The sequence below is a fragment of the Schistocerca serialis genome, chromosome 7, assembly GCF_023864345.2.
Source record: "Schistocerca serialis cubense isolate TAMUIC-IGC-003099 chromosome 7, iqSchSeri2.2, whole genome shotgun sequence".
Classification (NCBI taxonomy): domain Eukaryota; kingdom Metazoa; phylum Arthropoda; class Insecta; order Orthoptera; family Acrididae; genus Schistocerca; species Schistocerca serialis.
In genome coordinates this window covers 419,973,088-419,999,748 of record NC_064644.1, presented here as the reverse complement: position 1 = coordinate 419,999,748, position 26,661 = coordinate 419,973,088, and the positions used below count along the sequence as shown (strand labels likewise).

Genomic DNA, 26,661 nt, shown 5'->3' with positions numbered 1-26,661 from the left:
TATTGGTCGTTAACATACGTTAAGTTACTTCTGGAACAGTCTTATTTCGCAACCTCTGTAACCTGTGAATAGAAGCAGGAGACTGCATGGTGAGAATGGGTGGCTTTACACACAACTGTCCTGTTTGTGAGAAACTAGATACGTAAAGACATGCTGCTACCACTATGTCCCCTGTTTTTCCACCACCATTCATACAGAAACCATCAATGCATATGCTATCATAAACTCTGCCTCCAACATATGGTTCGCCACTGTGACCTGCACCAGCTGAGCACCTCACAGCATTGTCTTAAGCCTCTTGTCGCGCCCCTCAGTGCAATAGAAGCTATAATAAATGTGACTAATACTACAAATGAAAATCCGCTGCAAGAAGCAACACCATTCATTGTGGAGATGCATACTCATTCCATGACAAGATGTAATGAAGTTAAACACCAGTTCTGCCAAAAGCTGCTAACATGGAGCTCTCCATCAAATGTGAGAAAGTACGAAAAATGGATGCTGGATGCGAACTACAATAAAGCAGAATACGAACAATATACCTTCAATGAATTTAAATCTGGCACTTCACATATGGATCTGTAGGCAAGAACGAATTGCCACAGAGCAGTATCCTATGCAACAACTTTCTGTTTTATATGAAACAAAGCTATGGAATCATTTACTCCACACACTATTACAGATGTGAGCAAAGATCAAGCGGGATACAAGCAACATATTCACAATGCAGTTGAAAATGTGGAATATACACAAGTAGCCGTAATCAGGAGTGTAATGCAATGAAAACAGCTCCACTTTACTACGAAATTAAGACAAATACGGAGGACTTTAAACCTGATATGGTGGACTGATAAACGTGCAGTGCTCCAAGCGACCTGGCAGAGATCCAAAGTCGTATTACCGGAAGTCCCTATACGAGATTCAGGCCCATGTTTGAAGTGAATATTTTTGTACCAACTGCCTTATTCCAGTTGATGAAGGTTTCTCGGGTCTCCAGCTGGGTGGTAGTGTGGATATATCTTGCGACGTTTCGGGAAGTGTCATACTACCCATCTTCTGGCGAAGTGTCGAGATTAGCGGAGAGCGGGCTATTTACATGCGTGGACCCCCCCTCCCCCCCACCAGTAGACCTCGGGAAGCTAAAGTGGACCGGCGGCGTGCGCACGGTGGTGGCGATAGTGGTCGCCCCCAGCGGCCGCGTTCAGTTCTCGGTGTAAGCATTCTGTCTGCGTCTGCAACGGAAGACGTTGATGGGTGCGCTCTCGACGGATTGCCGTTATCGCAGGGTTCCATGCAACGTTGAGTTGGTATCCATCATCTCTTTTGACCAGATTGTCATGGATCCTTATTTCTATGGATTCTTTGATAACGCTTTCCCAGAAGCCAGATGCTCGGCACAGTACCTTCGTGTTTTCCAAGTTGAAGGTAATGTGCCGAGCATCTGGCTTCTGGGCCAGCATTATCAAAGAATCCATAGAAGTAAAGATTCATGACAATCTGGTCAACAGAGGTGAGGGATACCAACTCAGCGCAGCATGGAACCCTGCGATAGCGGCAATCCGTCGGGATCGCGCCCGTCAACGTCTTCCGTCGCGGACACAGACAGAATGCTTACACCGAGAACTGAACGCGGCCGCCGGGGGGCAACCGCTATCCCCACCACCGCGCGCACGCTGCCGGGCCACTGCAGCCACCCGATGTCTAGTGGAGGGGGGTGACCTCGCATATAAATAGCCCACTCTCCGCAAATCTGGACACTTCGCCAGAAGATGGGTACTATGACACTTCCCGAAACGTCGCGAGATGTCAGCGCTACCACCCAGCTGGAGATCCGAGAAACTTTCATCTACAGTTGACGCCGGGAACGCCTACAGTCACATATGCCTTATTCCTTTCTACCAAAGCAATTACACGCGTTTTTGGTTTCTGCAAGCACTGTTTTTGGAGTACGTTTGGTAACACCGCATTTCATTATTCAAATATATCATATGGATATTTGACCACGAAATCAACAGATACTATATAGTTAACTAGAATGCAACAGAAGTCTTTATGATTTATCCCTGTATTAATTATACATTTTTATCCTGTTCAATATTATTTCCTTCAACACGAAGGCTCCGTGAGAGACTGCACACGAATGACTCACGCTAGAGCTACTTGCACATGAATTCGATCTGTACTCGACATTCGATGTATCGACATACACCGGAAACGATCAGTATGCCAGTTTTGACATCACATCCTCATCTTGTTTAGGCTGCAAAGAAGCTCTGCAATCAAACGTAATCCTGTCACCAACATTGCTGTTTCTATTGCGATACGTTTCCAATATTTTGTTCTCGGTAAAAGAAGACCAATACTTCATAGTTTGTTGTCATTGTAGAGTTGTGTGTGAGGAAAGGTAGGGAGTAGCAATGAAAAAACAGTTTTGTAGACGTATAGGTGAAACTTATTAGGAAAGTTACGCTTTCTTCAATGTTTTTCAGATGGCTTTTTTTCCTTTTATCGCTATGTCAACTGAATTTGACCGGGCGCCGAGCTTGCTGAGTGCTGATCTCGAGCCAACTATTCTTTCTGACGATGTATTTGTCCCACGATTGGCTGCTATGCCCTTACGATCGGGATATCTGCGTTCATGGCGTCATCAGCCGGCTCGTCGAAGCGGAAGATCGCACATTAGAAACAAGAAAGAAGGATTTGAGGTTAACACTTCAATATTGATATTTTTATGTTTATCCAGCAAAAAAATATGTATCATATTGCAATGTAAAAGGTTTATTGCGTATGTGTGTGCTTCTAATATTCTCCGTACTTTATACTTTGTTTACCATTGTTAAAAGTTCTCTTGGTCAATGTCATGTGGCATGGGGGAACAGGCGGCTTAACTAAAATAACTAGTTTACTGATATGTAGATTGTTTCCAGGAAAGATTATCCTTCCTCAGTAATTTGGACCATATTGTCATTTCACAGGCTATTGCTAATGGATTAAATATAATTAGTTTTGGTAAGACCAGGAACGACTGAAACGAATTGCATTTGATTTCGTGTAGGATAACATTATCTACACCATGTGTGGAACAGTTATACTCCTCCTAACACTTAGTTTCCCAGGTAATTGTTTTGTTGCATTGTCCCAGGTCTTTTTTGTCAGTCGCTGTACTAGATGTGGTCTGAGAGACAGTTATACTTAAATAGTCATGAAAGTTGCATTCAGTACTTTCAGTGGAGTGGTTAGGTTTTTTATGTGAAAGGTTACATTATTACGGCACGAAAATATATTCACATAAATTTTTAAAATTTGTTTGGGAGAAAAACATATTTAAATAGAAAACTACACAAAATGAATGTAATATTACATGAAACTGTAATGCTGTGAATACTCAAATAGCCCGTGCTCAAAATTTTACTCTTTGCAGTTTTTAATTGTTAATTAAACAATAACATAAAAACTTCGACAATACATTTATAAAAATCAAGATTAATTGTGCAGTTTTTAAGTTTTGAGTCTCCTTCCCACTGTAAAATTTTGTAGAGAATGCAAGCTAAATTGGTATATCTGTCTACATTATTACTCTGCAAATCACAATTATGTGCATGGCAGAGGCTTCATCCACACACATTAAGTTACTTCTCTACCATTCCCACTCTTAAACAGAGCGGGGACACACACACACACACACACACACACTTAAATCTTTCCATGCAAACTCTGATTTACAGTATTTTCTGATGACGATCATTTCTCCCTATGTGGGTGCCAACAAAATACTGTAACATTCTTTCATGAGAAGGGCTTGCTGCATCGAAATTCTTTGTTTTAATGACTGCCACTCCAAATCATGTATCATATCCATGGCACTCTCGCCCCCTGTTTCGCAATAATACAAATTGAGCTGCCCTTCTTAAAACAGTGGCAAATAGAAGCATATTTCTCATCTTTTTGGATCACAGGTGGAGCATGTTTTTCTTGTTTCCAGTCATTTTACTATGACTTCTGATAGAGGGTCTCCTACAGCCAAAACACTGAACGGTTGCACGAAGTTCACGGGGCATGTGGTAGGTGTTGTCTCACTTCTTATCTGTAATGTTACCAATGAATTTCCAAGCTTCTTCAGAAAGTTGAATTTGCTCATTAGAATATTGTCTTTGTAGGAATTGTGAAGGACAAACGCATTTATCTCTCTTATGTCCATTATGCACAAAAATAATGGCATTGGGCATCTTTGAAAGAGGCTTTGACGATGAGTGATATTTGTTTTGATCATATATATTTCTAGCAGAACCTTTAGCTAAAGAGTCAGTCCCTACACTTCCATTTCTGTCACTCTGATCTCTTTGTCTTCACATTTGCTCTGTTCCTTTCCTGAATTACATTCAATTTCATTGCTCCTGTCTGAACAAAAATTCTTTCCTAAACTGTCCTCAGACAGTTTTAAAACAGTATCCACGAAGTCAGGGTGAGGAACATGAACAGTAGACAAAGATCTGGTTACTGAATCCCTGAGGCAAAGACTTAGCACTAAGAAGGAGTAATGTTATAGGGCTATGTCACATTCAGGTGGTTACTGACAAACGAAACCATGGCAGCTTTGGGAAAGAACGACTAGACAACGCTGTAATCTCTTACCCCAGCTCTGTGTGAAAGGAACAGAGTAACAATATTATGTAAATTGAAAATGTGGAGGGGGTGAGGGAAGAAACTGAAGACATCAACTTTATCTGGAAATGGTAGCAATGACTGAAAATGTAAGCCCGACCGGGACATGAACCCAAGATCTCTTGTGTACTAGGCAGTTGTGTTAGCCACTGCGCTGCCCAGGCACAGTGTTTATTGCAGGTGCCCCAACTGTCTTGGTGTGCTCCCTGGCTGACCTACATTCCTGCCCAGTGCCAACTATGTGCAGTCCCTGTCTGTGTCCTCTTTGGTCACTAATTTTAGATTCCCCCCTGTCCAAAAGAAAAATCACCCCACATTCATATAATTGATTCATCTTGATTAGCAAAGAATACATAACCTTCAATCTCCCCCTGTGGGCCCGGGGGTTAGAATAGGTCCGAGGTATTCCTGCCTGTCGTAAGAGGCGACTAAAAGGAGTCTAGCACCTTTTGGCCTATATGTGATGGTCCCCTGTAGGGTTTGACCTTCATTTTTCAAAATTTTCCCAAAGAGCGACCCAAGTGGGGAAGGGCGCCTTACATACTGCATAATGTCCATCGTGCATTGAGATCTTTAGCTGTCTGGTTGTGGCATTGCAGTCTCGCTCGCCCTCTACCTCTTGAGCGAGGACACCTTCCTTGGTGCTTTTTCCTCCGCCCACTATGCACTGTCGTTTTCTGTGTTGGTGATGACCATGGAATTCTTTGCACCTCATATCCAGAACTGTAGCCAGTCTGTTGTAGTAGGGCCGCCATGTACCTGTTAGTTGAAGCCCCTGGCTACATAGGGATCGCTCTGCCGATGCCTGCGCCGTTAACTCCCCCCCCCCCCCCCCCCCCCCCCCCGCCAAGGAGTAGATGCCAGTCACCCTGGGGCATCGGGACTCTTGGCAATGGCCATCCTGCCAGGTGGCCTTTACTGCGGCTGGATGGCGCCCGTGGGGAGGCTCCCTAGTTGGAGTGGGTGGCATCAGGGCGGATGGCATGCGATGAAGCGTACGTCATCATCACTTGCTGGTGATCGAATGCCAGCAGTCTCTAAGCGTTCCAAGTCTCAGTACAATGCAAGGAAGTATGATCCTAAAGCGTTCCCCTCCCTGGCCACACCATGGGAGGAACGCCAGGCTAAGGATGGCAGTAAGCCTTATTCACCCTGGTACCTCATATGTACGAGAGCTGATGGGAACTGGGTTGTCTCGATGAAACTTCAGTTTTTTGTAGAGCGTTAAGAGGACAAGTTTGGGGAGGTGGAGGGCTTGTCCAAAATGCGGTCAGGGTCAGTCTTGATAAAAACAGCATCCTTTGCCCAGTCACGGGCATTGCTCGCTTGTAAAAAGCTGGGGATGTTTCCCTTACCATCACACCTCATAAGACCTTAAATATGGTCCAGGGCATTGAGTGGCAAAGACTTCATTTTGTCTCGCGCGTCTATTGGGGTCTGAGGGATAATCAGGTTGCCTTTGGTGCCTTCGCCTTCGAGGGTGACACATTACCCGTGAAGTTCAAGGTCTACCACTGTGATGTCAAGCCATATATCCCTCCCCCAATGTGGCGCTGTAAGTGCGACCATATGTCTTCCTGCTGTAATTCCAGCATTACATTTCGAGATTGTGGACGTCTACCCCATCCCAATACTTCATGTTCCCCACCTCCCGTCTGTGTCAACTGTGTTGAGCATCATTCCCCTTGCTCACTAGAGTGCATGATTTTACAGCAAGAAAGAAAAATCATGGACTACAAGACCCTGAACCTATTGACCTACACTGAGGCAAAGAGGAAATTTGAGTGCCTACATCCTGTGGCGATGACCTCTTATGCTGCCACTACGAGAACAGATGCAGCCCCATCAGTTCTGCGAGTTCTAGTCGGCTCTCAGAGCTGGAAGACTACACCTGCGCCCTTGATTGTGGGGGGCACTTCCCTCCCTGTTGCTCCCGCACCAACTACCTCGGTAGCTCTGTCGCCCCAACCTTCTCCGACTTCTCAGCTGGAGAAGTGGAAGTCTTCTTCAGCTCCTCTCACTAGGAAGGGGTCCCTTGGGTCACTCCCTTCCCGGGTTTCTGCTAGTGGCTGAAGTGCCCTAAAGCAGCTGGTTGTAGGGCTTCACGATCATCATCAGTCCTGGAGACTGAATCAGTGAAGCCCTCCTAGCCAGAGAAACCCAAGGATCAGTGAGAGAAATCCAGAAATAAGACCCCCAAGACCAAGGGAATTGCGGTGGCACCCACACCACCACTGCCTACAAGGTCTGCATCTGAGGATGAGGTGAAGATTTTGGCATCCGCTGAGGATCTAGATCTCGCCAGACCCTCAGACAAAATGGTTGTAGCCTGTTCAGGAAATAAGTCTGTGGCAGCAGATGTCCTTGGGGCGAAGACTGCCTCATTGAGTGTTTCATGCCTTCCCAGTCTCACGATCACATCATCCACCAGTGGAATTGCAGCTGTTTTTTCCACCACCTGGCTGAGCTACAGCAGCTGTTAAGCTTTCACACCTGCTTTCTGCATTGCCCTCGAGGAAACCTGGTTCCCAGCAATGTGGGCCCCAGCCCTTTGCAGCTACAGGGGATACTACAAGAACTGTAGCAAATATAATAGTGTCAGGTGGAGTTTGTGTTAATGTCCTGCTCTCGGTATGTAGTGAACCTGTGCCCCATTCATCCAAATTCCTCTTGAAGCTGTGGGTGTCAGGATGCAGACAACACAGGAAATAACTGTCTGCAACGTATATCTCCCTCCAGATGGTGCGGTACCACTGAACGTATTGGCTGCACTGATTGATCAACTCCCTAAACCTTTCCTACCTTTGGGAGATTTTAACACCCATAACCCCTTGTGGAGTAGCACCATGCTTACTGGCCATGGCAGAGATGTCGAAAATTTACTGTCCCAACTCGACCTCTGCCTCTTAAATTTTGGGGCCGCCACACATTTCATTGTGGCTCATGGTAATTACTCAGCCAGTGATTTATCAATTTGCAGCCTGGGACTTCCCCCATCTATCCACTGGAGAACATATGACGGCCTGTGTGGTAGCGCCCCCTTCCCTGTCTTCCTGTCACTCCCCCGGCGTCATGCCCACAGACATTTACCCCGATGGGCTTTAAACAAGGCAGACTGGGTAGCCTTCACCTCTGCTGTCACTGACGAATCTCCCCCACGTGGTGTTATCGATGTTGTTATTGAGCAGGTCTCTACAGCCATAATTTCTGTGGCAGAAAACACGATCCCTCGTTCTCTAGAGTGCCCCCAGCGGAAGATAGTCCCTTGGTCATCACTGGAAGTCACTGAGGCAATTAAGGAGCATCGGGGAGTTCTACAGCGACATAAGTGGCAGCCTTCCCTAAGCATGTAATAGCCTTTAAGCGGCTCTATGCCCGTGTTCGCCTGCTTATAATTCGATGGAAACAGGAGTGTTGGGAAAGGTATATGTCGACCATTTGGTACCATACATCACCTTCCCAAGTCTGGATGAAGATCAGACGTCTTTATGGGTACCAGACCTCAACAGGTGTCCCCGGCATTAACATCAATGGCATGCTCTCTACCGACGCAATTGTGATTGCTGAGCACTATGCTCGACCCTCTATGTCTGAGAACAACCCCCCTCCCCGACCCCACCCCCAGCCTTTCGCACCCTCAAATGGAGCATGGAAAGGAAAGTCCTCTCGTTCACTACATGCTACAGTGAACCCTATAATGCCCCATTTACAGGGTGGGAGCACCTCAACGCCCTTGCACATTGCCCCGACACATCTCCTGGGCTGGATTGGATCCGCAGTTGGATGATAAAACATCTCTCGTGACTACAAGTGATATCTCATCATCATCTTCAACCGGATCTGGTGTGATGGCGTCTTTCCATTGCGGTGGTGGGAGAGCACCATCATTCCGGTGCTAAACCTCTGTAAAAATCCGCTTGATGTGGATAGCTATCAGTCTCATCAACATTCTCTGTAATTTGCTGGAATGTATGATGTGGTGTGGTGGCGGTTGGGTTGGGTCCTGGGGTCACGTGGCATACTGCTCCATGTCAGGACGGCTTCCATCAAGGTCACTCTACCACTAATAATCGTGTGTCCCTCGAATCTGCCATCTGAACAGCCTTTTCCAGGCGCCGACACCTGGTTGCTGTCTTTTTTGACTTGCGTAAAGGATACAACATGACCTGGCGACACGATATCCTTGCAACATTGTATGAGTGGGGTCTCCGGGACCCGCTCCTGATTTTTATCCAAAACTTCCAGTCAGTTCCCAAGTTGGTGCTTCCCATAGTTCACCCCGAATTCAGGAGAATTGCGTTCCACAGGGCTCTTTATTGAGTGTATCTTTATTTTTGGTGGCCATTAACAGCCTAGCAGCAGCAGTAGGGCTGTCTGTCTCCCCTTCTCTGAATGCAGACGACTTCTGCATTTCGTATTGCTCCTCCAGTACTTGTGTTGCTGAGCGGCACCTACAGGGAGCCATTCACAAGGCACAGTCATGGGCTCTAGCCCATGGCTTCAGGTTTTCAGCTGCAAAGTTGTGGGTCGTGCACTTCTGTCGGCATCATATCGTTCATCCAGAACCTGAACTTTATCTTGATGATGATCCACTCACTGCAGTGGAGACATTTCGATTCTTAGGACTGGTTTTTGACGCCCAATTGACTTGGCTACCTCACCTTCATCAGCTTAAGCGGGAGTGTTGGCAGTACCTCGATGCTCTTCGTTGCCTGAGCAACACCAACTGGGGTGCAGATCACTCTATGCTCCTGCAGCTCTACAGAGCCCTTGTTCAATCCCGCCTTGACTATGCGAGTCTGGCTTATGGTTCGGCAGCGCCCTCAGCATTGCCTTTACTCGACCCAGTGCATCACTGTGGCATTCACCTAGCGACGGGAGCTTATAGAATGAGTCTGGTGACCAGTGTCTGGCAGAGGCCGGAGTCCCTCCATTGTGGATCCGACGTTCTGATGTGCTCAACTGCTCACCAGTTATGTTGCACACATTCGTAGTTCTCCTGAGCATCCGAATTACAATCTCCTTTTCCGGAAGGGTCCTCTTTCTCCATCTGCTGTGCAGAGCACGATGAAGTAGTTCTAATCGACAGGAGAACTGGACGTCACTATGGGAAGGTGCCGACAACCGGTTGCACCACAGGTGGTTGATGAAATTGCTGTTGCTATGGCAGACAACGCTGCGTGTAATTCCTAATCGTCAGGCAGTGCGAGTGCTATGTCACGACAGTCGAACATCCCATGGTCCACTGTATGGAACATGCTTCAGACCATTCTCAAATGGTATACATACAAGATCAATATCATGCAGCAGCTTGTGCCACAGGACGCGCAATAAGATGTTTCCTTCGCTCTCCACTTTCTCGCAAGGGTTGAAGTTGATGAGTGCTGGACCATGCTATGGAAAGGCAAAACTTGTTTTTCTTTGACGGGTGAGGTGAACACACAGAATTGCCGAGCATGTGGATTTTCACCTTGAGGCACTGTGCTTGAAGTGCCTCTGTGGTGAACGTGTCACCTCATGCTGTGGCTTCAAGTCCACATTCATCATTATCCCATTCTTTTTTGAACAGGTTGATGCTCAGGGAGGAAAGATATGCAGTGTGATTGGCCAGCATCACTGTGGTATTCTTAGCCAGCGTATCGTACTGGTCGTACAGGAGAGAGACACATTGAACTCAACAGTTTTCATGCAAGGTGGGCCCCAGTGCACATCGATCATGATCACCTACTTCTTCAAAACACATTTGGAAATGTTCGAATTATCAGCCAACTGTTTCCAAATGCTTGGCCGGCACAATCACCTGACCTCACTCCCTGTGATTTCTGGTTGTGGGGCTACCTGAAGGACAGGGTTTACCAGGGGAACATTCACACATTTGCTGTAGCCAGCATGCCTATGGACATGCTTCGTTCTGCTGTGCAGAATGCAATCCTATGCTTTCAAACTCTTCTGCACACTGATGGGCTGGGCACCATATTGAGCCCCATTTGTTGCAGTAATGGTGTGATGTACTGTAGCAGCACGTTAAAAGTATTTCAGTTGAATTGACTCTGCATTATTTCTCTTCCGTATGTCCTTAACATTAATGTTACTAAGTTTAGTACTTGTACGGTAATCAGTTTCCATATTATAACATGATAGGTAGGGAAAGTTTAATTATAACCACTCTGTACTTAAATATGAGATCATTATGACCAACCAGGTGAAATACTTATGTATCCATTTCAATGCACTACATCTTGGTAGAACCTATATTTGAAATAACTATTAGTTTGGAATACTTTCAGTTTCGTGTGGCATTCATAAACTGGGATAGAGGCTCATTTTGTAGCTATCTAATCATTATTTTTCATACTATAGCTTCTGTTTTGTTAATGTGGGTGGGTGTTCTAAGCCTGAATCTAGGAGTTACAGTTAAACATAGTAAATATTAAAATGTACTGTATTAACTGTAATTTTAAATGCTGTGTCCTATAAACAAAATTTTGGTGATTGAATTAGGTTGACTCATATGTGGAGTAAAATGTCAGCAGAAAAACTATAAGAAGTTAGTTGCAGATGCAATCCCTTTGTGTGTATGAAACAGAATAGCATAAACTTTCTGTTAGGATTTTGTGTTGACTGTTGTTTCTTTCATAGGTAAATCTTGATGTCCAGCAATTCAAGCCTGATGAAGTATCAGTAAAAATGCAAGATGATTTTATTGTAGTAGAGGGAAAACATGAGGAACGTGAAGATGAACATGGCTACATATCCAGACATTTCGTCCGTCGTTACAAGTTGCCTAATAATATTGATATAGATGCTGTAACATCAAAGTTATCATCAGATGGAGTTCTGACAATTGCAGCTCCCAAAAAGGTAAGTATGCATCACAATATAAGGTCATTTTATGATAATGAAAATTATGCTGTTCAAAATGAGCTACCAGTATTACAGTAGACAGTAAGGTTCCTTTGACTTTGTTCTTGCAGCATGATGGGACCCCCTGCACGTTCTATATTGGGTGAACAAAAAGTTTGTTTGAAGGCTGTACAGTCCGGAATTGACATACCAATCAGGCAAAATTGCCATGAGCATTGAGACAATCACCCCATCGATGCACTAGGTTGAACATACCCATTTAGTAAACACCGTATTCTGCTATGTGAAGTAGTCGTTGCTGTCTACTGCACATCCTTGTCTAACAGGAGTCATTGACACTGCAAGGCCTGTTTTAAGGGACTGAAGGCACAATAATCACATGAGGAGACATCAGGACTACAGGACGGGTACTCTAGTGTCTATCACTTCAGTTGATCTATGGATGAGCCTGTCCTTCCTGATTGACCAGTGTCTTGTGTTGAATTAAGACCAAGAACAACCTGGTGCACTGTTCCACAACGGTAGTTTTTGGCAAACATGCTGCTCCATACACATTCTTCATTCTCTGATGGATGTCTGCGTTGCAGCAATCCTCTGAAATGGAAACTTTGATTACCTTTTATAGTTGTCTGATGACACATCTAAACCCACCATATCCAGATCGATGGATTGGTAGACATGGTTACGTTTACTTGACCATCAAGGTCCCCAGGTCTTTACACCATTTTTGTGCATTGGTTTGAAGACTGACCTAGACATCTTCGTGTGGTGTTTGGAACAGTTGTCCTTTGTGTGCTTGCTGTTATAACTAGAGTACAGACCTGCTGGAACAGGACTAAGGACACCTGCAGGTTAGGTCAGTTATCAAAATATTGTTCACAAAAGGAAATTATCAACTCTACAAGAAACTTGAGGACATAACATAAGTTGTGGAGATAATACATCAGAATTAACATTTCTGCATATTACTTTGTTACAGGTACCATCAAAAGATCCCAAAGAACGTGTAGTCCCTATTGTCCAAACAAATAAACCAGCTGTCACTGATGCAGCAGAGGAGAACCCAGATAATAAACAGGAGAAAGCAGAGACAAAATAAATGTCACAAAAATATTACTCATGTGAAAGATTTAATTATACATAGTACAAAATCAGTTCCACTTTGTGAAAAGAAGCTGTAACGTATGTTCCTTTAATTACTTTTTATGTATTTCATCCACTGCAGTTGTAAGACTGGATTTAACATTTTTTTAAATTATATATTTTTAAGTATTACTTTTTTTACAAATAAAGAAAAGAAAATTTATAAATGTTGTGGTTTCTTTCTCCTGATGCCCTTATTGGCCATATCATGAAGCAGTTAGAGCGAGCTTAAAACTGAACTATATTTACCTAATGTAATAATATTGAGCTTTTGGACAAAGTCCTTCTTCAGAAGTAGGAAGCTTTTTCACACAAGCACAATGCTGTCTTACTTGCTTGTGTGAGTGTGTGTTTTTGCTGCTTATGGAGGAGAACTCTGTATGAGAGCTGAATATTTCTTTTCCTTGGGTCTGTTGGTGACTCAGTGCCTTATTGTGGTGAGTAGCAATATCTCCTTTCCATATTATTGATATTCCATCCTGGCCCTTTCAACTGTTTAATTTATACCTATTTTAAAAGCATTTATCGGCTTTTTTGGAACAAGTTATTTTGCATGACTCGTATCGAAAAAATTGCTTCCTGACCTATATTCAAGTGTGTTCTTTTTAACACAACATTGTGGCCCAAGTTGTGCTTGATCTCCAAAGCTTTAAGAACTCATTTTTGATAACTTGCCAGGGAGTATACTGTTCTGCATACACTACAAGCTGCAAATAGACAACGTAGAAATATTTCTAAGGGGAATACAGGTTGTGGGAAACATAGAGGCAATGAAAAAGTGGAAACTCATTTCTACAGTGATAGAAATCTTCAATTTAGGAAGTAGGATTGTGATTAAATTATGAATGAGAACAAAATAATACCAGCGTAGTGTAAAAGATACTGTTGTTATAAGAGAACAAATACTATTCTTAATTCACAACACTGAGACTTCAAAGGCTTTTTTTATCGTGTACTTACAAAGTGTGTTTTCCTTAATGGTTGGGAGTTCATCAGAAGTGATTTGTGCCCACTTGCTTCTTTGTTTAGAGTGTTGCTTCAGTTTGCTCTTACTTCACATCAGACATTTAAAATACATTTCTCACAGTCAAATAAACATTTTACAGTCTTATTTTGTGGTCATGCAACAAATGAAAGTACATGTGATAAGAGACTGAAGATCATGTAAAATTTTAATGGCACTCCTGTATTGTTCATAACATAACATTACAATTTAAAATACGGAACCACCTTTGATGCAAGCCATTTAAAATTGTATTTTGTATAAATTAATGTAATGCATAAATAATGGATAATAATGGAAGAGTTGTGGAGGAAATGCATGAGCTCAAAAAGATTTGGAAGGAGTACTTTGAAGATCTGTTGAATGCCGTCAAGCGGGTAACTAACAGCGATGGAGAGCCTAAGGCAGCAGACGATTATAATAGTGGGGAAATTGGTGATCTAACTTGGAATGAAGTGGAAGAAGCCATAAAGAGGATGAAAGGGGGCAAGGCACCAGGTTGGGACGAAGTAACAGTGGATATGATACGAGCAGCAGGAGAAGTAGGAACCCAGTGGCTATACAGAGTGCTGAGGGTGGTGTGGAAGGAGAACAGAATTCCTGAGGATTGGAAGAAAGGAATTATAGTCCCGATCTTCAAGAAAGGGGATAAAAGGAGATGTGAGAACTACAGAGGAATCACCCTGCTATGCCACTGTGGAAAAATCTATGAAAAGATCCTGGAGAAGAGAATAAGAAGCAGTATTGAAAATAGACTGCAAGAGGAGCAGTATGGTTTCAGACCGGGAAGATCAACAACGGACCTCATATTTGCGGTAAGGCAACTGCAGGAAAGGCACTACGAGTATGGGAAGGACTTAATCATGGCCTTTTTAGATATTGAGAAGGCGTATGACAGTATCTATAGGGACAAGCTCTGGGATGTGCTGAACGCAAAAGGGATAGATGAAGAGATAACACGAAAAGTCAGAAAAATGTATGAGGGAAGTGAGAGTTGTGTGAAAGTGGGGAGGGAACGTACTGCATGGTTCAAGCTGGAAAATGGGCTGCGACAGGGAAGTGCACTTTCGCCTTTATTGTTTATTATTGTTATGGATGAAATCCTACAGCAAGTATCAGATGCAATTGGAGATCATAAAATGAAAGCAGTGCTTTTTGCCGATGACCTGATGTTATGGGGAAATTGCGAGAAGGAGGTGCAAGAGCAGTTAGATGTATGGGAGGCAACGGCAGCACAATATGGAATGCATTTCTCTGCAAAGAAAAGTGAAATAATTGTCACAACAAGGAAGAAGAATAGGCCAAATGTGGATATAACTTGTGGAGGGGAAAAACTACAAGTGGTAGAGAACTTCAAGTACCTGGGAAGCATGATTGAAAGTAAGGGGGGAAATGCAATGGAAATAAATGAAAGGTGCAGAAAAGCAGGGCAGTTCTTCAAATGCATTAGGGGGCTTATTTGGAGCAAGGAGGTGCCACAGAAATCCAAGGGAATTATATACCGAACCTACTTTGTCCCCATATTGGCATACGGAAGTGAGACATGGGTAATGCACAAAAGCGACAAAAGTAGAATACAAGCTAGTGAAATGAAGTTCCAGAGGAGCAGGTTGAGTGTAACAAGACGAGACAGATTGCGAAATGTGTATGTGAGGGAAAGACTAAAGGAGGAACCAGTACAGGACAGGATAGAAAAATCAAGACTGCAGTGGTATGGACACATGAAGAGAATGGATGAGGGAAGAATTCCAAAGAGGATGTTTGATCTGCAACTGGAGGGGAAGAGGCCCAGGGGAAGACCAAGAGGTAGATGGGTGAAGGGAGTGAAGGAATGTGTGACGAGAAGAGGAGAGAACTGGACGAAGGTGGAAGAGGGGGAATGGTGGAAAGACAGAACACGATGGAGAGGCTTGTGTTCCCGACAGACCCAACCAGTGGCTGGAAACTGTCCAAGATGATGATGATGATAAATTGTGTGATGGGGTAGCTGTTATTAATTTAAGCTGATTTAATGCGAGACTCATAATTTTTTTCCCTGTAGTATCTGGAGTTCGAGTAAGTTCTTCAGTTGTAATAGATGTTATAGATAAGTTCTTCAGTTGTAATAGATGTTATAGATAAGTTCTTCAGTTATAATAGATGTTATGGTTAAGAAGACACGTAAAATGTGTGATTTTCCACAACCAACCTACATAGTGAGACTTGATTCCGAATTGCTGCGTAGAACGTGTGATCCTATAAGTGAACCAAGTAGAAGTAAGATATTTTCAATGATTAAACATGAAAAATTAATTGCACAAAATTACAAATTATGTTAGGCATCCTTTGCGCTCTTGATTGTTTCCCAGTATTGTCCATACTTGATTTATATTCAAATTTGATTGTTGTAGAGGGCAGGGAAGACTTGTTATTTAGACCTGATGCTCATCAAATCACTTACCTTGGAAGATACAATCACTTAGTGAAAGCATTGCGAGCTCCATTGTGGAACATGGTCATATTAAATGGTTTTGGGGGCTTTGATAGTTACCCTGCCTGTCAATGTTGGTACAGAACCCACTGTAAACAATATATCTGTACAAACGACCACAGAACTTGTGATGTGTTATATTTGGATGCTTTCATAGTGTCCTGTGCACACTTTTCGAGTTTTTTTGTTTTATATTTTTTTATAGATCACAGCAGTAAATGGTAAGAAAATGATCGTGAACTTTTTGGAATTTTGTTTCTTTTCCTCCATTTTACAAAGGTGGTAGTTTTGAGTACTGTCTGATGCACTTAAGACTACCAATGAATGAATATTAGGAAGGCAACTATATAGTTTCTAAATTGAATTCAGCAAAAATAATAATATTTTTACAGTAGCAGAAGAATACTGCACAAAATAAACATTCTGAGTTTGATCTAGATAGTACCTCGACTACATACCTCACGTTCCTCGACCCATCAGTCTCTGAGCAATATTCCTCATAAACTCCTAAATGGGAATCTTTCGATACAGCTCAAAGTACTGTTTATAAGCACTGAAAAAATCCTTTTTGGATCTTCTTTCCAGGCCATAGGCATATCTAAATATGTTGGTATGGTTCACACCTCAAATATTGCAGTTGTATACACAGTACGGTACTGAATGTTGAGTTTAGTGCTATTATTCTGCCTTCTGGACACACATCTTGTGTGTTCTGTGGTAACTGGAAGCAAGATACAGTTTTCTTGTGTTTCCAGAGGATGATGTCCCATAAATGAGTCATCTTTTTTCATACTCTTAGAAAGTGAAAGGCCCAATGGGAAAGCTTTCCTGTTTGTCCTGATTACCCCACAAGCCATGTTTTCTCTGCTTTTTGCAAAAGGCAAAGTGAGTAATAAAGTTATCGAAGACCAGCCTCCTGTTTTTGTCCCAAAACTTCTTTTATAAACCTGAAACTACACTTTCTCATAACACGGTTTTCAGATTCCCCCTCCAGGGATTCATTTCTCTCTTGATAAATATTAAAGGCAAGAGTGGTTTGCAGTACACCACAGTTAACCGCTTCTTTTGGTTGTGTTGTTTAATTGAATTTTTACCAGAAAATAAAATGATTGAGTCATCTATGCTTCCTCCACTGATTTTGATTTCGGCCTCTACCACCTTCCTACTTTTGCAAGCATTTTCATGCAAGCAACCATTTATCTATTGTGTTCCACATTTCTCTACAGTTTCAGGTACACTGATTTCGAGCTCCATTGGTGCTTATTCTGTCATTTCTCTTTCAAAAATTGTTTCAAAAGCTAAAGATTTTTTAAAAAACCATATCAGAACCTAAATCTGCAGGAGTGTTAGTGTCATTTGCATCATCATCATCATCATCATCATCGCCACCATGCACTACTTCCATATCACCACCACCTGACAAATGTTTGAGAACAGCTGCAACAATTTATTCATTGGTTAGTATTGTCGACGCACGAAAAGTGATACTTCTGTGAAACATTTATAACAATGAGAACCACGCTAACACTAAAAGCAGCTTTACATTTATAGAACTAGGTATTTATTTATTTATTCATTAATTCATTCATCCCATTCCAATGTAGCCTGTTACCTATAATTTAAACTGAGGCTGTATTTTTCTTAGACAAGTTATGCTGCATACATTACTACCTACACAATAATTATTTCTATTATTTACAATAATAAAAATAAATGGTCACAGTTAAATACTACACCTACCATTGCATCTATGTCTACTACTATTGCAATTGTTCATCAGTTCTTGGCTGTCACATTCCACAATGAACTCCATTGCCCCATGGTTCACAGGCATTTGCTGCCAGTTCCTTGGCCACTGAGGAAGGTGTTGGGATTGCATCTGCCTCTCTTGTGTGTTGGCTCCCTAGTTGCAGGGGACGATTCCCATGTTCAGAGGAAGTATCATTGTTGCTGGTAAGGAGCATAGCCGCGTGGCAACCCACATAACCTTGGTTCTAGTTCATTGGCTGCCAAGAAACTGTCCACAGCTGCCTTTCTCTAGGGTGTTGCTATGATAGATGGGTATGAGATGTTGCCTGTTCTTCTGCCGCAGCTATTGACTTCAGCTGACTTCTCTGTATTGCTTCTCAGTCTTCTGGTGCAACCTCTTGTAGTGCAGTAGACTGATGTTGATTTATAAGATAACATACTATCCAAACCTTTCTTGAAATAGCGTCAGCAATGTTGCCGAAGATGTGCCATTCAGCCTTGCATTGCAGTATCTCCTTGACATTGACTCTTCCATGCTGATTCAGTTCGTGTCAGAATCAGGATATTGTTCTTTCTTCAGCCAATACATCACCACTTTCTTCTGTATCTGACTGCGTGGACATATTCCAAGTATTACTTGCAACACGTCAACTGGCACAGTGCAAAAGCCACTCCTAACCAAAGTAGAATTCCACATCGCACCATGTTAATTGTCCATGCTGGTTTTATGAGCAGAAGTAGTTACACCCAAGCTCTTGCACAGTATCCCATGGTCACAGTTAAAATAGCATTATGATATGTTCTTATGTTTGCATCTTGTAATCTTAACTGGCGAGACTAATAATTTTGTTCATAATATACCCGGTTTTGTTGCTTGTTTCTTCAATATGTGCAGTATAATTTTGTCTTTCATCCAAGAAGACTCCTAAGTATTTGGTGACAGGTTTTCTCCTTTGGATCTGTCACTTAATTTCATTGTCAGGTCTGTTAAAAGATTCCCTTTTAAGAGCATGTATATGATTTTTCCAGGCACAACAGACAATGTTGACACCTTGGCACCATTGATGTAATTGTTGAAGGATTATGTTACATACATCTTCCAGGTTGCTTCTGGAACTTCCGTTCAGAATGCTAATCAGGTTGTTGGCATACACCTGAAATACTGAATCAAGTACTAGATCCCAGAAAACAGTGCCTGTGGTCAGCCTTTCGAAATTCCTTTCATTAACGTCTCAAGGCATGACCCTGTTGCTCTGTTTTCACAGTAGTTCTTAAAGCAGTTGTATGATGCTCATGAGCAGTGTAAGTCCATTATGTGGTCAAAAAGTGCTGGCCACCATAAGTAATCGAACGCCCCAGTGATGTCAACTATTATGACTACAACACACTGAAGCGCATCTTTTTTCAGAGGTCTTATCGCCTCATTTACATCGTCCTCTGTTGTCTTCCTACTTCTGAAACCATAGTGTTGCGAGTTCATTCCGTGAAGTAGTGTTTTCTACTGTAGTCTACTGCATAGCAGCTTCTCCAGAACTTTCACTAAGATGTTGAGAAGGCAAATTGGTCTCTAGGACTTTGGAGCTAAGGAATCCTTGTCTTCACCCTGTTTCAAGATAATCAAACACATTGTAGAGTTGGCATAAACATAAACTTAAATGCATATGAAGGGCTTGTAGAACTTTAGCTGGGGTGTCATCAGCACCAGGTGATTTCTTTCCTCATCTTCTCTTCAGAAAATGGACAAACTACCCTGTCTCCACAGTATGCTTCCCAACTTTAGTTCTGCAATCCTGTGTCCGCCAAATACATTTTTTGCAATATCGTCTGGAAAGCGTCCATCAGTAACTGTGCAGATTGGCACCAGTTTTTCATGCTGTCATCTGGGCATTTGGAGTTGATAACACACACAGAGATTTTATCTTTCGGCAGATGATTCTATATAACATGCCTCAAGGATTGACGTATGTTATGTGCCACAAATCAGTTCCAACACTCTGTTCATGCATACCATAGGCGACTTTTAAATTGCTGCTTCAGAGTGCCGTATCTGCCCAGTTTGCAAATTCTTTCATCTGTAGTGTAACCTTTCAGGTAAAATCTCGTTGCCCCCTGTGACTTCTGTTGTCAGTCTCTGGGGACCCTCCTTCCATGGTACTTGTGAACTCCAGTCCATTTGTCTTATGACTGATATTGGTCCTTTTGTAGTGTCTTGTATTACAGTGATGAGTTCTTGGCCTTCTGTGTCTGTTGCCATCTACTTCCACTGGGCCCGAACAGTGGAAAATACTCCACAGATGGTTCCAGTCTTTAATGTGTTTAATGCATCATCATTACAGAGTCAGCTTTGAAGTTTTCAATGTTGTGGTCACTCATAGTGAGGCCTATTTCAACTTTCCAGGTTCTGATCTTTCTGTCCACACGTTCATTAGCTACTGTGTTGTCTATATTGGGCTGTGCACAAGCCCTCCCTTCATATGTGAGTGGATTTTTCACTTCTTTTTGCCACCTTCACATTTAGTTCCAATATGGCTTCCTACAATGCCTCTTTCATTGTGCACTGAGATGAACCATAATGGTGATTTAGTGTTCACATCCATGGTGTAGATGAGTGGTGTCCTATGGCTAAGATGAATGATGTCTTTGACTGCTCTATATATTCATGTATAGTGTCACTGAACTGAAAATAAATACAACTAGATAGACAAAGCTAGTAAAATATAACACAAAACAAAGCAACAACTACTCTAGTGTAATAATACACGAAAAATGCGCACATGCCCAGATGGTACTCTAGAGTACAATGGTGTTCGGCTTATTTCTTAAATAAAAACTAAAGATGCATTAGATTGAAAATAGGACCTAAGAATCGTACCTGAGCTAGTAAACAAAAACTGCTAATGGTTGTACAGTAGTAAACATAATAAGTATGAAGAGTTTGAGTTCGAGTCTCGGTCCAGCTCACTGTTTTAATCTGCCAGGAAGTTTCACAATAAATATGATTTCTCCAAAGCAGATCTTGAGCTGTCACCAAAGGTTACACAAACATACTTCTTGAAGAGCACATGAGATTTAGAAGGCAGTGGAATGTTTCCAGCTCAAAATACAGATGTACTGTACTTATATGTACAATTACCCCAGGATGTGGGAAATATAAGTGCAGTTGGAATAAACCATCATCAAAAAAAGTGGGACCTATTAGTGCCAGTGGCAATAAAAAGTAAACACACACTGTTGTAGGACTCACTGTGAAAGTTCGTTAGTTGGATGACATTACATGTTTTGATTGCTCAATATTCCACTTTTCTGTTCCTCGATTTCATGCTGATTACAGGTGTTTTGGCAATAGCAACTCCATCCTGACTGATGTATTCAGGTGCCTTGACACATAATCGATACTGTTTGCTAGTACATTTTAAACCTTGGAAGTTACTTTCTATGCCAGTACTATTCTTTGTAAAGGCAACAGTCCTGTCATTTTGTCCCTTTTAGTAAGTTCAGATTTTCTTCCATTGTTGTGTTTAGTCATAAGAGGTTGTCACGATGTGCCGAATGGTACCACTAAATGGATAAACTAGATCTGATGTGATGATTTGATGGTAACCCATGTATGCCAAATGCAAGCAAATAACTTTTAAAAAGTGATCAATAAAGATCACAGCCCTACAGGCAGCTCAGAATTTTTTCCAAAGATGAGATCATACAAATAGGAAACAATGTAATGTCGGTACATAACTGATGTAGGTGTAGAAATGAATTGTTTGTACCAGACATTTCATATAATTTTGTCCAACGCGTGTGTTTCCAATAAATACCCCACATGCATATGTTTTCATTTCCTTTTCTGACAATGTACTGAATAGACTAACAGCAGCTTTTGAGCAGTAGTTAGTGTAAAAAATAAACTTAAGTTTTTAAGGAGTGGGAAGCTATTATAAAACGTATTAGGCTGTTCTTGAAGTTACTCTAAGGCAAATGGATGTTGCTGCTCTTAGAAAATTGTTTGTCAAGATTGTGACCACCAACTAAATACAGGGGTGAAGAGGGGTTTGCCCACAGTGGTTCAGCAGTATAAATCTTGAAATGTCTTGTTAAAATGGTCTGATGTACACTTTAACAACTCAATAAAGTGATATTATTAGAAGTGAAACACCTCTTACTGGAAGGGGGGCAGACTAACCAAACTGCACCAATCCTCTAAAGGCTTTGTAAAGTGGTGCTACACAACTCAAAAGTAGTCCGGGGCCAAATCAAAACTAGAATCCAAAGTGCGGGTCACTGTAGACTTCTTGGTCAATTGTGTTGAATATAATCTTTTAAAATTAACAAAAATTAATCATTATTCCGGTTATCAATTATTACTTTATTATATATTTTCATTGAACTGTGACATAGAAATAGCTGACATACTGTACAGATGTAGACTATGTAACATAAACAGCAACCTGAAATATTAAACTTTGTAAAACTACAAAAAAATTCTTTTCGAACTCTTGAGAATAAATACTTGATCTACAAAATATTATTATTTAAAAAAAAACTTTTTTAAAGACAGGGAGGAATGACAGTTTTAATAGCATACTTTTATGGCAAACAATTATTTATGAAAGTAGTATAAAAAGATGATAAACTGAAACAAAGGTGTAATGTGAGACATAGCATTGCATGTCAACTATAAGTTTTTCAAAGTCTGGAGTCATACTTGACATTGAAGTTCTTAATATGTGTTCTAAATGTTCATCAGTTAAACAAGTGTGCAATTTGCTTTTATTTTAGTTCATTCATACATGTAAATTCTGCCACACGTGCTGAATACTTTTATTGCTGTGTCTCTTAGGGTATTAAATTTATTTTTGTCCAAGCGTTTATAGAAAACAAGAAGACCACATTCTCTTGCTTGATTTTATAAATTGGAGAACACTGAATTTTTATGATCTCCACAGGTATCTCCTTTAGGATTACAGAAAAAGGATCTTCAACCCCCTTGAACATGATGTCCTCCTCTTTTGACAGAGCAAACATATTGTCGAATTCTTCAATTAATTTATCAATGTTGTGAGAAAATTTCCTCCCTAGCACAGCATGTTAATCTGAAGAAATTGTTTTGCTAGTAGGAAAATGGGTCATGTCTGCTTTCAACAATTAGTTTTGGAAGAGTGTAAGTTCCATTTTGAAAGCATGTGCTGCAGCCAACAGATGAAAACATAAGTAATTGATTCAATCTTCATTTTTCAATAGGAAAATCCTTTGGATAGTTTTTCATAAAGTCGATTATTTCCTTTCTTAGTGCAAAAAAAGTTCTGCAATACTTTCCCACGACTTAGCCAATGAAGTTCTGTATGATACAGTAAATCCTTAAATTTCGTGCCCAGTTGTTCTTCAAGAAATCCATGAAGTTCGGTTTTAAGGCCCTCTTGATCAGGTGTAGTTGATAACAGGAACCATAGTTGGCATATGGTCAGCTCCCAGAACTTTGCTGCGTAACACTTGTTGTTGAACCATACAGTGGAATTTGCTTATTCTTTTTCTGGCATATTCTTCCAGTAGTGATACTGCACCAATTGTCTTTCTACAGATAGAAGGTGCTCCATCGGTGCAAATGGCCACAATATTTTCAAAAGTCGAACCCAGTTTCTGTGTGACACATTCTTTCACTTCGTTAGAGATGTCTCCATCGGGTGCTCACCCTTTCATGGAACACAATCCTACCAATTCTTCTATGATAGTGAAATTTTTATCAACACCATGAGTGAAAACTAAAAGCTGATCAGTATCATTTATGTTGGTATATGTATTCTTCAGCATTCTTTCTTAACTGGTTTTGAAGGTTGGCAGTGTATGCATGCTTCTTTGACATATATTCTGGACGAGCTTCTCAAAAACTTGATTTTTTTTTCTGGAAATATACTGATGAGCCGAAACATTATGACCACCTGCTTAATTGCATGTTGAGTGGAGCTACCTTTGGATTGCAATACAGCAGCACTTCTACATGTCATGCATTCGACAAATCCTTGGTAAGTTTCTGGAGATATGTGGCACCAGATGTCTATACACAGGTCATGCAATTCCTGTAAATTATAAACCATTTGTTTGTGGGAGAGAAACTGTTGCTTGATAGTGTTTCACTTGATTTCCATCAGGTACAGACCAGTCAAATTTATGGCCAAGGCATCAGCATGAGTTCACTATTATGCTCCTCAAACCACTGTAGCATGATTCCGGCTTTGTGACGTAGACATTTACACCGCTACAAGAGTCCATTGCTGTCAGGGAAGACATAAGCATGATTGTCCACAATATTGTTCATGTAGTCCACCACAGTCATTGTGCCTTCCATTACTACCATAGGTCCCATGGGCGACCAAGTGAATGTCCCTCATAGCATAATTCTGTCCCCACCTGCCTGTGCCTGTGGCACGTTGCAAGTTTCAAGCAGTCATTCACCTGGATCATGGCATATCCGTACTCGATCCTCAACCTGGTGTAACAAGAAACATGATTCATCTGACCAAGTGGTATATGACCACTGATCCACAGTCCAATCTTGAAGATCCTATGCTCACTGCAATCATAATTGATGGTTTTCTTAGGCCAGCATGTAGGAGTCGTATGCAGGGGAGCCCAAACAATTTGTACTGAACAGTAGAGATCCAAAATGCTTGTGCCTGCACCACCACTGTACTGTGTTAGATCTGTCACAGATCGCCGCCTATCCTGTTTTACAGAGCAGACAAGCTGCCAATCTCCATACCCTATGATGAGGTGTGGACGTCCACACCTGGTGGACTACTCGTTTCACAGTTCTTCAGCCACTTTCCCAAGGTGCTCGCAACAGTAGCACGCAACTGGCGACCAGTTTTACCTTTTCCGAGATGCCTGTTCCCAGGATCGCTTATGCTGATGGATTTCTCAATTTGCAGCTTGTATCATCGCAAAAGCAATACCCCATTCACCACTGCTCTGTTTGTATACTTTCATTTCCGAGTCATGCTCACAACGGCACCAGGTGGGTGGCATTCAGTCTGACAATGGGCAGTGGTCATAATGACTAGAAGTGGTTCTGATACAGCGATCGCCATGCACATTATTAAGAAATTGCCTTCCATGAGAGGTTTTCCCGCAGCACCAGTTTCTTTACAAATTAAGAAGCTTACTTTTGTAGCCACTTCATTCTATGTCATTCCTTTCTTGAAAAATTGGTGTTGACTAGAAAAAGATTTTAGTTAATCTGACACCTTGATTTTCCTCTCGTTATCATCCAACTTCGCCAAATCAGCATATTTTGATTGAAAATGACATCAGATATATTCTTTTACAATGGCAATTGATTTGCGGCAAACCAAAGTATTTAACCGTTGTACAGTATTAAAAAATACTTATTTGTCTATCTGCATTAAATACTATGGATTCAGACACAATTTTTCGCTCACACTTGTTGTCATCCATTCTTTTGTGGCCAGCTTGATGTGAACATTAGTAATTAAAACTTGTACTTTGCCATGCATGCATACATAAAAGCAGAGGGCTCATGGTAATTAACACAAGCTAACAGTAAAGTGGTATGATGGCCTCAAGATATCTGAATTTGAAATTTTAATCAAAGACAATAATTTTCATCTTTAATGAAAGCTATGTCAGCAACATTATTTCCACAAGAGCACAACAAATACAAAGGCATGTGCATGACTCTTCTAATGGTAAGATGTAAACATTTGTCAGGAATTAAATTCAAATACCGTGAGACAACCTGACTACAGGACACAGAACTACAGTGCAGTACCCTGGAAGTGCGGAAAACACTTCACACGTCTCTTGAAAAAGCAACAGTCACAAGCAGTGGTTGCTTGTGTAGTCAGAAATACACTATGTGATCAAAAGTATCTGGTCACCTGGCTGAAAATGACTTACAAGTTCGTGGCACCCTCTATCGGTAATGCTGGAATTCAGTATGGTGTTGGCCCACACTTAGCCTTTATGACAGCTTCCACTCTTGCAGGCATACGTTCAATCAGGTGCTGGAAGGTTTCTTGGGGAATGGCAGCCCATTCTTAACGGAGTGCTGCATTGAGGAGAGGTATCAATGTCAGTCGGTGAGGCCTGGCAGGAAGTTGGCGTTCAAAAACATCTCAAAAGTGTTCTATAGGATTCAGGTCAGGAAGTCTGTGCAGGTCAGTATATTACATTGATGTTATTGTCATGTAACCACTCCACCACAGGCCGGGCGTTGTGAACAGGTGCTCGATCATGTTGAAAGATGCAGGCACCATCCCCGAATTGCTCTTCAACAGTGGGAAGCAAGAAAGTGCTTAAAACATCAATGTAGGCCTTTGCTGTGATAGTGCCATACAAAACAACAAGGGGTGCAAGCCCCCTCCATGAAAAGCATGATCATACCATAACAGCACTACCTCCAAATTTTACTGTTGGCACTACACACACTGGCAGATGACGTTCACTGGGCATTCACCATACCCACATTCCGCCATCAGATCGCCATGTTGTGTAACATGATTTGTCACTCCACACCACATTTTCCCCCTGTTCAATCGTCCAATGTTTATGCTCCTTACATGAAGTGAGGCGTCGTTTGGCATTTACCGGTGTGATGTGTGGCTTATGAGCAACCTCTCGACCATGGAATCCAAGTTTTCTCACCTCCTGCCTAACTGTCATAGTACTTGCAATGGATCCTGATGCAGTTTGGAATTCCTGTGTGATGGTCGGGATAGATGTCTGTCTATTACACATTATGGCCCTCTTCAACTGTCGG

General features: G+C 41.8%; 1 protein-coding gene across 1 annotated transcript; it reads left to right on the top strand.

The window, feature by feature from the left end:
• The first annotated feature begins 2,229 nt into the window (after positions 1-2,229).
• Positions 2,230-12,836, top strand: LOC126412260 (alpha-crystallin A chain-like). The gene is made up of 4 exons (XM_050081764.1): positions 2,230-2,404; positions 2,490-2,705; positions 11,302-11,523; positions 12,506-12,836. The coding sequence occupies exons 2-4, from the start codon at positions 2,490-2,492 to the stop codon at positions 12,623-12,625; spliced, it is 558 nt and encodes a 185-aa protein (XP_049937721.1). The 5' UTR covers positions 2,230-2,404; the 3' UTR covers positions 12,626-12,836.
• The last annotated feature ends 13,825 nt before the right edge of the window (positions 12,837-26,661 follow it).